Source organism: Fulmarus glacialis, unplaced genomic scaffold (genome assembly GCF_000690835.1).
Source record: "Fulmarus glacialis isolate BGI_N327 unplaced genomic scaffold, ASM69083v1 scaffold5887, whole genome shotgun sequence".
In the NCBI taxonomy this organism is placed as follows: Eukaryota; Metazoa; Chordata; class Aves; order Procellariiformes; family Procellariidae; genus Fulmarus; species Fulmarus glacialis.
This window is the reverse complement of record NW_009221338.1, coordinates 74,345-87,902: the sequence shown is the minus strand read 5'-3', so window position 1 is coordinate 87,902 and position 13,558 is coordinate 74,345. Positions and strand designations below refer to the sequence as shown.

General features: G+C 39.2%; 1 protein-coding gene across 1 annotated transcript in view; it reads left to right on the top strand.

Annotated features, from left to right (window-relative positions):
* EXOC4 (exocyst complex component 4) overlaps nucleotides 1-13,558 on the top strand; it is a gene marked incomplete at its 3' end in the record, with an annotated part of 67,819 nt that overhangs the window by 9,550 nt on the left and 44,711 nt on the right. Inside the window, exons 3-4 of the mRNA XM_009581077.1 lie at nucleotides 4,071-4,314; nucleotides 11,265-11,442. Coding sequence (XP_009579372.1) covers nucleotides 4,071-4,314; nucleotides 11,265-11,442 — 422 coding nt within the window. The remainder of the gene's footprint in view (nucleotides 1-4,070; nucleotides 4,315-11,264; nucleotides 11,443-13,558) is intronic.

The window sequence follows — 13,558 nt, the reverse complement described above, 5'->3', positions numbered from 1 at the left end:
TGGACCAGATGACGAGGTCCCTTCCAACTTCAACCATTTTGTGTGATTCTGTGATTTGGTGTTGTCTTTGAATGGAATTAAACTGTGAAAACCACTTGAAATCATTAAGTGGTGGTGAAATTTAGGTTTCCAAAGAGGTCAGTTTAGCTAAAAACATTTCAAGCTATATGTCAAACTCATCTGGAAAAGCCTCAGTAAGACTTGACGCAATCTAGTATTTCTATTGGTTTGAATGGGGCTATGTACACGAGTTGATAGCTGAGATGGGACAACAAAGCAGTATGTTGAAGCTGTTTTTTTAGCATAAAACTGCAAACTGAAGTTTAAAGGCTTCATTATGGTGGAGAAGAGCAACTGTAACTTAAATTTGAAAATACTCATTTGCTGACATCACATTTCACTTACTATACTCTCAAGGAGGGTGGAGAAATTTACTTCTTGGTATTACTGAAGAAATCATGGAATCATAGAATCATTAAGGTTGGAAAAGACCTCTAAGATCATCAAGTCCAACCGTTAACCCAACACCACCATGCCCACTAAACTATGTCCCTAAGCGCCTCATCTACACGTCTTTTAAATACTTCCAGGGATGATGACTCCACCACTTCCCTGGGCAGCCTGTTCCAAGGCCTGACCACTCTTTCAGTAAAGAAGTTTTTCCTAATGTCCAGTCTAAACCTCCCCTGGCACAACTTGAGGCCATTTCCTCTCGTCCTATCGCTATTACGTGGGAGAAGAGACCAACCCCCACCTCGCTACAACCTCCTTTCAGGTAGTTGTAGAGCGTGATGAGGTCTCCCCTCAGCCTCCTCTTCTTTGGTGTTTTCTACCTGTATTATTTTTGAATATAGTGAAGTTGTTTTTAAATAAAATAGGACTGGGTTTTTTTTGTTTGTTTGATGAATCACAAAGGAGAAGAGGTTAATCAAATCAAATCTGAATAGCACAATTTAGAATAATTTGTAAAATAATTGTTGCAGACATCCATAGGATCATTTAATTTTTCATGGATTCTCTACATAAAGCAAGTGCTTATGGTGTGAACGATGATCTTACCCCTTTAAAGGGACACATGTTTTACAGAAGCATTTCAGGTAGAAACTGGTGAATGTAGAAAGCTAGGAATAGGTTCTGACAATCTTGTGCTTTTGTCTTGATACAAATGAATAACGAAGTCATTCGTATTCTTGGTTTAAGAGTAAATACAGATGAAGGTTTCAGTTCTGAAAGCTGATCTGTAGGGACATCTTCCTTCACCCGTGGAGCTCCTCTGACCACAGAGAATAGCATGTGGGATTGCAATTTTAAAGGTGAACTTCTTTACAAACGCCTGTCTACTTTGATGCCTTTTTTTGAAGAGGTAGGGGACAGGGGGGGCTGATTCCTGGGCCAAAGCCTTGTGGTCAAATAACCCCTTGATGACATTAAATGGCAGAAGAGGATGTTTGAAGTGAGGAAGACACAGGAAAAGAAGAACATCTTCAGTTGCCTAGGGTTGGAATCCTGTCAGATCTTAGAGATAAATGGGCCCCCAAAGCTACCCAGGATACCTATTTAATAGGCAGAATGTGCAGGAAACACAGTCCCTACAGTTTTATCAAAAGACCAGATCTAACAAAACTTATATACCAGTGTGTTGCTACTAGATATTGAACTATTCACTTTGCTGTTGTTTGTAAGAGATGTAAATCAATGTTCTGACTATTTGAGGGTGTTCAAAACTGGCTTGCTCTTTTGAAAATGGAAGTGTGTTCATCTTCATGTGCTGGCAGAGTTTTCAGTAAGATTGCTGCCTTTAGTCCCCTTAAATGCTATCGTCACATTTGGATACAGCAGTATTTCCTCCCTCTTGGGTTTTCATTGTGTGATATTAAGAATAATTCACAGCCTGCTTACAAAGGGACTGCAGCGTAGTGACGGGGACCTATCATCTAAAAGGTTGTTTAGGCTATGAAATCTTTGCATTAAACTCAGAGCAACAAGGTACTTGGGGTTTTTTTTTTAAACAGTAAGTTAAAACCTTTCTTCCTCTAGCATTTCCAGGGTTGTCTTTTCCACAGCTTTTGTTCCAAAGAGCTCATTTTCTCTGCTAGTGCCTGGCATGCTGTGATTTTTTGAGAATAACAAGTAGCATTAACAAAGTGGGTAGACCATGTACGCAGTGCACGAAGTGCTTTGCAGCCTTGTGGGTTGAAAGGTGTGCAATAGATGAGAGCTTTGAGCAGAAATATGTGTGCATCCGATTGTTAACTTCTAATTGGTATTATTGCTTATGTGTGTTTCAAGTATCTCCTGTATTATTCTTGCTTTTTTTTTTCTTTTTTTTACATCAATGCATCTAGGTGTTTCTAGGTGTTTTGTCTAAACTAACACCATAACTTGCCCAAATTACAAGTTTAAATAGGCTTTAGTTTGAAAAAAAGTATGTGAGAGAGAGAGAGTAAAAAAGCACTATTTGATCCTCCTGATGTTGATTGCATAAAACCTGATGTCAGCCTCCATTGTGATGGTGTGATGACCTCACAGGATCCATTCTCACCTCACTCTTACCTAGCAGTGTTGCTGGTGCTCTAGGTTGAAATGCAAGAGCACGTGAATGGTGAGTTTGGTTTGAACTAGAGGGGTTTTTTTTTAGCAATCCTGTGTTTGGGATTACACAGACAGAAAGAAGCAATCTCTGTTGTGGAGGTTGGTGTAAGCTGACACTGAAATAAGTGTTATCTGTTTATCGTGATGCTATTTATAAAGTGGCACCTTATGGGCTCTTTGGGACATTGTTTTCTTGATCTTACGCGGTGCTGATGCTCTTCTGTTCAGAGTGTCACAGCTTTAGACAGCTACAGGGCTGCATACTACTTGTGACATGCCATTTTTCATTTCTGCCATGTCACTTAAATCCTTCTGGTGGATCTTTTGACATTTATTCAGGTTCTTGGATAAGTTTTGATTTAAGTAAAAAAAAAAAAAAAATAAAATCTGTTGAGCAGTGGAAACCACAGGAGTCATCTGTCATCCAACAGCCCTTATCAGAGTTCAGTACCAGAAAAACGAAACAGCCGTTAGGTTTTAATTTCTACGCAAGGATATGGTATAGTGGATGGCACAGCTTCAGCCGTGTACTTCAGTTTGTCCATGTACTGCCACTCTGGCTGTGAACAAGCCACATGACTGTAGACCTTCCAAGATGCTTTAGTTGAGTTTGCCTTGAAGACACTTACTTCACATAAGTGTTTGATTATATTTATTAAATGTTTCACCCAGTCTTTAGCAGGGACATCCTTTTGTTGTTGCTTGGTGTTATCTGTAAATTAAGAAATGTTGATTAATGAACATACTTAAAACAAGCATAGTACTTCTTGCCTTTCTCTTCCTTGTCGCTTAGCAACAGAATTTCTCCCTGTGCAATCCCTGTTACTTCAGGAGGACTGTATCCTCTCTAATTCTTCTAGCTTTTCCTTTCTAGAAGCCTTGCTAAAAGATTTGAGTAACTTCATCACCTCTTGACAGATGTAATAAAGCAGAATAGGATAACATCAAACAAACATTCACTTTGGCAGTGTAAAGTTTGCCGAATTCATCAGAAGTCTGTTAAGCTTGATAGTGTTTATAATGAGAATTCCTCTCTTGTGAAGAATATAGCAAAGAAAAACAACTGGGTTAGAAATTTAGGGCTTTTAGCTCCTTGAAACACATTTGGGGGATTTGTAGTGATACAATACCTCATTTATGGATATCTTAATTGCACCAGACCTACTCTGTTTCCTAACTAATATGTAACTTATACCATGATCTCTGTTTCTAAATCAATCAATCAAATGCGCAGGCTGTTGTGTTTATGTATAGGGAACACCCCAAGCAAACAGAAATATCCACTGTTTCCCCCAAAAATCTTGAGTGTTGCTGGTTTCCTTGTTTATTCCTTGGTTGCTCAAAGTGGTGGGAGTTCTGTGAAGGCAAAGGAGTTAAAATGCTTCTTCTGCATGGTACTAAGTGTTGGTTTTAATAGTACCAACTATTGGTACTATTATGTAGTACCAATGGATTATGCCTTTTTAAATCTATTCCAGTGCGAGAAACAAGCCTTCTGGAAATTAAAGAAGATATGGAACTGGATCCAGAGGAGAACAGCACTGTCTTCATGGGCATACTCATCAAAGGGCTGGCCAAGCTGAAAAAAATCCCTGAAACAGTGAAAGCCATCCAGGATCGCTTGGAACAAGAACTCAAGCAGATTGTTAAGCGGTCCACAACCCAGGTGGCAGACAATGGTTACCAGAGAGGGGAGAATCTGTCCCAGGAAAATCAGCCTAGGTAAGGATATTTCAACCACTGAACCTTGATTGCTGCAAAAAAAAAAGTCTGGAGAAGGGTGTCATATCTGTTAATTTCAATTTGAAGGAATGACGATAGTGTTTTTGCAGTAGCAGAGATCTGAAATGGTAAGATTTTCAGAAATGCCTGTGTCTCACTGAAAGACTGATGTGCCTTGAGCACCTGAAAGGCTTGGGAATTTAAGAAGTGTATTCAGAAAGGGGAGGCATTGTTGCTTCTCAGCTAAAGATGTGGGAAAGGGAGATGCTTCCTTCTGCGCTTGGCCCTAGAAGAGAATCTTTTGGCTAAACAGATGTTTGAAATGTAGATTTGAGGGTGGAAGCACAGTAGAAGCCAGCATTATTTAACTAGCAAGAGGTGCATAATGTTAAGCACTTGATTTTTTTTTTTTTTTTTTTTAACCTAACCTTTCGTTTTAAGCAGCTTTACAACAGATTGAATTGTAATGCTGTCTCAGATTGCTGGAATGTATGGTGTAAAGAATACTTGGTGCCAAAACAAATACTATCTTCTTGTGTTGCACTGAATCATGGCTTTACACTGGTGCTGATGCCAAAGAGATTTTTAAGTTCCTACGTAATATGGCTTGAAAAGAGAAGATTCAGCTCAGTTATTTATTTAACGTGTAGCAGAGTCCAATTAAGCTGATGCAGGTGCAAAGCTTTGAAATCATATATGGAACTAATTATATCAGTAAATATATGGCCAAGTTTCTACTTGGTTTGCAGCCCCATTTACATCAATGGCAAGGTGTGGAAGCCAACTGAGAACTATATTTCTGCCTTTCTTCAGGATTCACTAGAACTGTTCTTTGGAAAATAGGACTCCATAAGGGCTAGCTATCACTTCTAGCTGAAGTATTAATTTGTGATACTGCACATTGTAAGAACACTGTCCAAAGGGAATTAATGGTGGAAAAGAAAAATGAAAACAAAAATGTGTGTCTTCATTGTATGTAATATTTGTAGTGGAAAATCACACCTAAGAAAAACTTTAGCTTGATAAAGACTTCTTTTTTAATTCCTATCATTATCATTGCTGTGGAAACAATTGTATTTTGAAGAAGTCATAGAGTTATGGTACTGATAACTTGGTGAAATTATAACAAGCTTTTTGGGTAGGTCAGAAGGCAGAATTTTAGTTTCTGATGCCAAGATGGAGCATAGCATATGCTTGATACTTGTTTTATGAATCAGTCTTGAAGTTGTATGGCTACTGGTTGTTCTTTGAAATTGATAAATTGGATCAGATCATATTCTAATGACATTAACCTGCCCAGAGGATTGGGTAAGGTACAAAAAAGTTTAATGGGTTTTGGCATGTGTTTAATAGGAGTTTGTGAGCCTTTAAGATGCTTATAATCTAGAGCTATGGAAAGTGTCTAGAATTCATGTTGAATAAGGAGATCACTAGACTGATTCCAAACCTAAATCGCATGTGAAGTTTACAGCAAGCAGGTGACTTCATTTATATTGAAAAGAATAAATTATAGTATGGAAAGGCATACCGCCCCTTAAATTAGCTACAGTTTTAAATCAAAACTAAGCGACTTTCCTGCTGTCAAGAAAAAAAAATCATAACAACAAGGTCCTCCTATTTCAGGAGAGCTCTGTAAGACCCCAAATTTGAGTATGATGCAGTGCCCGAAACTGCTTAACTATTCATTAGGCTGTCAGCCACGATGCTTACTTGACCTCAGGATTCAGTGAGTAAAACGTTTTTCAGTTCACCTTAAAACTAGTCACACTTCGATGCCTCCTAGTCTCTATCGCTGAGCTCACATATTCAGCTACTGTACTTTAAATGGAATCTATAAAAATTTTCACTTCTGGCAAAGAAAATGACTACTAAGATGACAGAGAGGCCTGCAGGGTCTGAGGACATAGATTGAACCTTCTGCTGGACAAGTTCCCTGCGGCTCGTTCGGTATGTGCAGAATAAGTTATATGCATTTTTTCATTGCTGTGTGGTGGCTCTCAAAGGTTGGCTCTTATTTTTTCCATATGAAAAGGATGGCTTTTCTCTCCACTTGAGGATGAGGCTGATAATCTGCTTGTGGAGGTTCTGGTGTAATTCCTTTTGGGACCCCATATAACAATTATGTAGAGCCCTCTCATTGTACAGGAGAGAAATAATTTCTAGAACCTGGCCAGGAAAGTGGCAGATCTGATAACGGTCTTTTGAGTCTGAACAGATCAGGCACTAATCTTGCAGTCATCTTTTTTTTTTTCCTTCTTTTTTTTTTTTTTCCAGTTTGACTACCTTTTGCCTCCTTACCTAGTAAGCTTTTCCATATCAATTTGTGTATAAAAACACTATTAATTGCTCCCAAATTTTTAAGATCAAGAATTTTTTTTGTTTTGTTTTGTTCTGATGGTAAAGCAACTAACTCCCAGAGAGTAATGATGTCTTTTATGCCCCTCGGGTGCTCTCTTCATAGAGCCAACAGGCAGTGGGCTCTTGGGTCAGCTCTTCAGAGCTTCATGAAGTCTGTTTTCTTACTTGGAAGTCCTGTAGTCCCTCTAAGCCTGCCAGGAGCAAGTCTTGTCCATGCTATACGAGGTGTTTTGTTAATTAGCACGTACACGAGAGTGAGCAGTGATTATAATGTTGATAATGTGTGGCCCATTCTGTCATGGGTGTATTGTCCTTTGATTTGAGCACTCAGTCTAGCTGAATAGAGAGTTGGTGTGAAATTGGAGGGGCTCATTTACTGAAGATGACACTAGCCTGGCTAAGTACCTCCATATAACGGCAGAAGGATGTTTTTCGCCAGTGGGGTCACAAAGAAAAGACTTGCATGGCTCTGTAATACAACTGTTTTTTAGGTTTCCTAAAACATGCAACATGGATGCAGTCATGTAGGATAACGGACTTAGAATAGGCCTAACTAGATGGAACATCTTTGGCTGTCAGATACTTCGCTATGAATATAACCCCTCTTTACTAATGTGTGCTTACCCTCATGAAATGTGAATGATATGGAGATAGTAAAACCTGGTAAAGGGCAGCAATAGGTTCGTAGTAGTTCCCTGTTACTGGTGGAAGATAATTTTGAAAACTATGCTTGAATCTCACCTAGTTGCAGCTGACCTTGGCTTTAATTTAAGTGGCCTTTTTTAAAGTCTAGGTAAATTTTTAGATATCATAGAATCATAGAATCATTAAGGTTGGAAAAGACCTCTAAGATCATCAAGTCCAACCGTTAACCCAACACCACCATGCCCACTAAACCATGTCCCTAAGCGCCTCATCTACACGTCTTTTAAATACTTCCAGGGATGGTATCTGTGTTTGGAACAAGTTTATGAAAAAGGGCTTGAATGTAGGAATTGCCATTGACTTATTCTTAATGAGGGGCTCATTAGAGCATGCTTAGTACCTGCACGTTTAGAAATATATATCTTGGGTTGTGGAGGACAAGGTATTGTGGAAGAGGCCATGTTACGTTGTTTTGGAGTACTGCTATATCTTAATGAATCTGTGGGTCTCTTCTGAATTATGGAAGGTTGTTGAATTTAGAAGAATAATAATCTGGACATATGCCTACTTGAGGGCCAGATTTGTGGGAGGAGATTTTGGTAGGGATACATTGCCATAGCTTTACTTTTAGTTGAAAATCCAGTCCAGGAAGAGGAGGTGTATTGACAATTTTGCTACTAAATCCTGTCGATTGGATTCAATGCACTTGTTCATTCTACACTTCTAGCTTTTCACCTCGTCTCAGGGCTTTAAAATAAATACAGAAATTATATACACACCAACACTCTGACCAGGCAAAGGACATTATTGCTGCTAAAATGTACGAATTGTCATTAGCGACCTCATTCAGGTGTCAGCAGTCACTCTGCATCAATTCATTCTCTGTTATTACCCGGACAATAGGAGTTGCTTGCGGGTGTGTGTCACTGTCTCTCAATATATTTACCATATTTCTCGGTGAAGGGGTTATGAGATTGCTTTGACAAATTGCCTAAGCCAGTCTCCTGTCATTCTCTGTATGTGTTCTGCTTAGGTCACTTGGTGCTGCAACCCCATATGCATAAAATCTAGGCCATATTATTTTATGCTGTTTTGTCTTGTTGGCTGACACGGAATGTGTTTGTGTCTCTTTTGGGTCACCTTGTTTCAAAAATGACCTGACAGATTTAGAAGACTTTTAGAGAAAAGAAAATGAAGTTAAGAGATGCTGGCTAATTTGAAACTAGGGAGATGTGGAAATATGACATTAGTTGAGAATGGAAAATGTAATGGGGTGGTAGCTAGCGCCACCAAAGAACGTGGATCAGGGAGACTTCATGTCTATCAGTCTGCAACACGAGAATAGGAAAACATTGGAATTTAAAACCAAGTAATTCTGTTCAATATAATATTATTTTAATAGTGGCTCCATAAACAAGTTGGTAATGTGAGGTCAGGCTCACCTAGGGACAATAAAAATGAATTTGTCAAACTATCCGGTGAGTTTCGTTCTGCAAAATCGTACTTTCCTGGGGCAACAAGGAGGTATACAGATAACTAAATTTTCATTTGTAATGAAATTTGTAATGGATTTGTAATGGGATGTTAGTGGAAGATGGGCTTGCACTGATAAATTTTCTCGGTGGTATATAATTAATTTGCTCCCATACTGTTATCTTTTTTGGCATTTCAACCAAGGCTGTATGTAAGTTCCTCCAACATGAAATTCCTTGTCTTCTACATTTCTACAATTCTTTTACATCTGGTTTTCCTGCTGTTTTTGTCTGGCTTCTGGCTGACCAGCCACTTGCCCCAGCTGCCTCTCGGTCACTTGTTATGAGAAGTTCTATATTTCTCTTAGGGACTGTTAAAGCAATAGTTGCCTCTCCCATGTCTTCAGGTGAGTTGGAGAAGATACTTGCTTAACAGCGATGGAGGGTGTTTTTCAGGCAGCCTTATCTGCATATTGTCCTGTCTCCTTCACTGGTAACATTGGTGATGGGCTAACAGTAGTTAGGGAAGGAGGAAGATGTATAGGTCTTTCCACAGTAGCAACTTCTCAGTTTCACTTGGACAGGGTAGTTATTAAGCTTTATACAAAGCCTAAAGGGAGGAGAATGGCTTTTCTTCCACACTGGGCTTTCCCATATTGAAAATGTAATACTGTTAATATTGATAATAGCTGTCTTTTCTGGTGCTGTCTTTACCATCACATCCTGTATACTTCTATTTATCCCCTGCCAGCGTCTGTCATACTTAAATTTGTGAAGACCTGTAAAAAAGCAGTGTTTTTTCTCTTAGTACCAACAACACTTTTCTTTAGGCATTTGTTGCTATTCTTAAATATGAAGAAAATCGATATACGCACCAGTTTCTTTTGTTTTGCTTCTCCTAAACACATCTCTATTTTTAATATGACATACATCTGGCCACTTGAGCTGTTCTGCTATGTCTCACTGTACCCTCCCAGACGTATCTAGTGGCTCTTTCTATTGAATCAAGGTGCTCTTCTGCTTAACCATTTGAGCTGTGTAGTTGACATCATTGGTAGGTGTATGGCCCATATGAGATCCCCAAGAGATTGCTGTATAATGCTGTGCATATATATCTATATATGTAAAATTGTAGTATATGAATGAGACACAGTAAGCTCATGATTTTTTTTTTTTTTTTAAACAATGGCCACCTTTTATACTTTGCAGACTAGAAATTCAGTCTAGGATTACTGTAGGCTAAGGTAGGTGTTTTAGCCACAACGTCATGCCGGGCCACTCTTACTGTCTAGTGGTAACAGCAGCAAATGTGCAACAGCTTCTTAATTACTCCAGTTAACTATCCAGCTGCTGGCTTAAACAGCTGATGAAAGTGGATGCATGCAGATAGTCAGCACTCTGAAATGAAGTGGTGGAGGCATGAACGCATGCCTTATTAGTGATTGTTAACTAACACAGAAGACTGAAGTGTGTTGGTTAAGGAACGGGTGCAGCTCTGATTCTGCTGCAGATCTGTCCTGCTCTGGCGATAGCAGCTTCTGATGGGTAGACACAGAAAGCATGTGCTAACTCCTAAGCTGCTGCAGTTAAATGTGATGGAGACTGTCTGTCAGAGCTAGAAAGTGCCTAACATATGGATTTGGGAAGTGTTATCTTCACATTTTGTTGGGGCTACATGTGTACTTGAATTGCTCATTAAGCTGCAGTGAACATGATCAGAACTTTTCTTTTCCCAAATAGTAAAAAATGTGATGAGTCACATTTTTGTCTTACCACAAAATATTTAGGACTTTGCATAGCTACGTTAATTACAATAATTGGGTGGTAAGGAAGCGGTAAAGTGTAGTACATTTAGATGAGGTTATAGCTGTAGCACCTTCCATATAGTTGTAGAATCTTGATAACTGACACAGTTGATGAGGCTTGATGTTTTAGGTTTCTGATCTTTTGTGTTGTTCAAAATCATCCTTACTACTCATTTCATAATTCAAAATAAGTATCTTGTATTCTATTTGTATGGGTAAGTCAATTTTTATTGAATTTACACTCTTACTTCTGGAGAAAAAGCAGGTAGTCTCCCTCCCTGTCTGCAGCTCTGGGAGCTTAAAATGTTCTCTAATATCATGGTACTGAAGTATAGTTACTGTGTAATTACTAATGCATTTGTCTTTCCTATATCCGCAAGTAGAACACATTAAAGATGGGCAACTCTCGAATAGAGGAGGGAATGAAAAGGAAGATCCTCAGAAGTATTTAGGTACCAAACCTGAGCTGCTGACAACTGAAGTTAGTCGCCTGAAGCCCAGAGAGGGTTTGAAGCTAGGTGACCTCCCTGCTTGCACACAGCATCTGTCACAAAATAGGGTATGAAGTCACGGACTTCTGCCTTCTGGCCCGCTGCTCTGATGTGCTGCATGATGGTGTACCTATGGTGTCTTCTGGAGACTGAGTGGAGGTTGTCTTGATGGTTTACAGGTTACTGCTGGAGCTGCTAGAGCTTCTCTTTGACAAATTCAACGCTGTGGCTGCTGCGCACTCTGTCGTCCTTGGACATCTTCAGCAAACAGTGGTCTCTCCTTGCAGCCAGTATGATGGTGATATCAAACTCTATGACATGGTTGATGTGTGGGTGAAGATCCAAGATGTCTTACAGGTAAGAGTCCTTCAGGTGGGCACATTTTCAGCTTGGAACAGCTTTTATAACCAGAATACCAGAGAATACCTGTCATACTCAGGAGACAGCTGTGCTGGAATTTGTCTTGATTTATGGTAAGTGGCCGCATTTATAACAGATTTTTAAACTCTAGAGCGCTTAAATATCAGCAAAAAAATTTCAGTGGGTTCATCCTTATGGTGTATGGAAAGGTTGATTCCTTTTGCCTACCAAGTGATTTATCAGAAGCTTTCAAACAGTGACATTTTTGTTCTGTGTTACCATGTCATGCCTGTCTTATAAAGTGTCACAGCTCTAATCGCTTGTCTTCTCTTGTCATTATGACTTGGTTATAGTCAGCTGAGACACTTGCTGCCAGCATGTTTTCAAGGAATTCTTATTTGATGCTTATTCTTAACTGCGGCGTACTAAAGCTGTACCTTGCTTAGGCTTTATTCTGGTACCATGCTTATCACCTTAGTATCTCAGACTCTCACAAGCAGCAGTGATATCATCTGTCACACGTCTGTTCTGTCATTCTTGCTGTGAGGCTAACACAGGCACATTAGATTTATTTATTTATTTATTTATTTATTTTGGAATTGCCTTTATATGTAGTACACAGATGTAGACCTCACCCAGTATTTGATAGACGAGTTCAAAGAAATGAGCCTGGCATTATTTACAAGAGGTGGCAAGATTTATGATGGTCATTCCACCTCTGGTCTGTTCATGAAAAATGCTCTCTGCCTCCTACTCTAACACAGTTTTTCATTGTAGGGCACAGGTCTATTTAGCTGTTGCTCTAAAGGCTTGTTTGGCTGTGCAGTGGTGCATACAGTTTTTTTGCTTACACAAATACAGCTAAACTGTGTTCATGGTTGTGAATTTAGGTACTTCTTGGGTATGGTAAATGTAAGGTATGGGCCTTTGATCACATCCACTGTCTCCTTATCCACTTATTTGTCTTTCTAGAGGAGTTAATATTTTTATTAAAGAAATCATGATCAGTTTTCTCCATGATACAAATTTTCACCTCGATTCAATATTGTTCTTGCAAAAATGTGATTGGGAATGTCCAGCCACAGGTTAATGATGGGTTTTCTAAACAAAAGAATGTCATAGAATTGAAGCTGTCTGGCCCCGTTAAAGGGAAGAATTAAACTTAAGGACATGAGGAACGGGCTTGGCATGGGGTACCTCCAGCCATCTTATTGTCATCCATGAGGTCTAGAAAAACTTAGAGCTTTGAGTTCTGCAGACTTTGCTCCAGGAGCACAAAGCCTTGGGATTAAGAATCCTCCAAGATTTTATCTTCAGTGAAGCAGAATGACAAGGCTGGTAATTCCCCCTTATCAGTGAGAGTTTGTGGTGGTTTCATTCCTTGTGAGTGGTGAAATTGGGAGTGAGTTATACTCGCTATTCCAAAACAACATTGATAAAACTTCTATACAGAAGCATGCGTAGGTGTGCACATATAGAGAGTGAATGTGCTTTTCGTGTTGGGGAGAAAATACTTGACCAAGCTTTCTATAAATTGCATGCCAAGAAAAATGTAACAACGCACTTGTAAAGGTTTCGTTGCTATTGGCCTGACAGCACGGGTGTCCGAGGGAGTCAGAAAAGCTTCCAAAAGAGCTTTTACAATGCATAAAAGCAGCACTTTAAGATCCATAATCTCTTGCTGATTTAGGGTAAGAGATGAGCATTGACTGACATGGAAAGGAGGAAATCTTCCATTTCTTTGTTGAAAACCTTGTGGGTTTTTTTGCACTTTGGTTTCATTGGAGTGGATTAAAATTTTTTTACCTTACAGTGTAAGAAGACCTTTGATCCCAAGACTTAAATTATTTCTATCCTGTTTTTCTGAATAAAGATAATTTTTTGAGAGGAGATTGTATGTTTGCGGCAGGGGGAGCAGAAAACTCAGTTTGAAAAGTGTTTAATTAAATGTGCCTGCTGTTGGGGGAGGATGAAAATTTGAAGGGAGTGGGTTCGTGGCAGGGTGCATCAGGGAAACGATGCAATACCTGCAGATCATAATAATGAAACTTATTCATCATGCTAGAACAATATCACATGACTCTGCACTTCACATGGATAATCTTTTGCATGT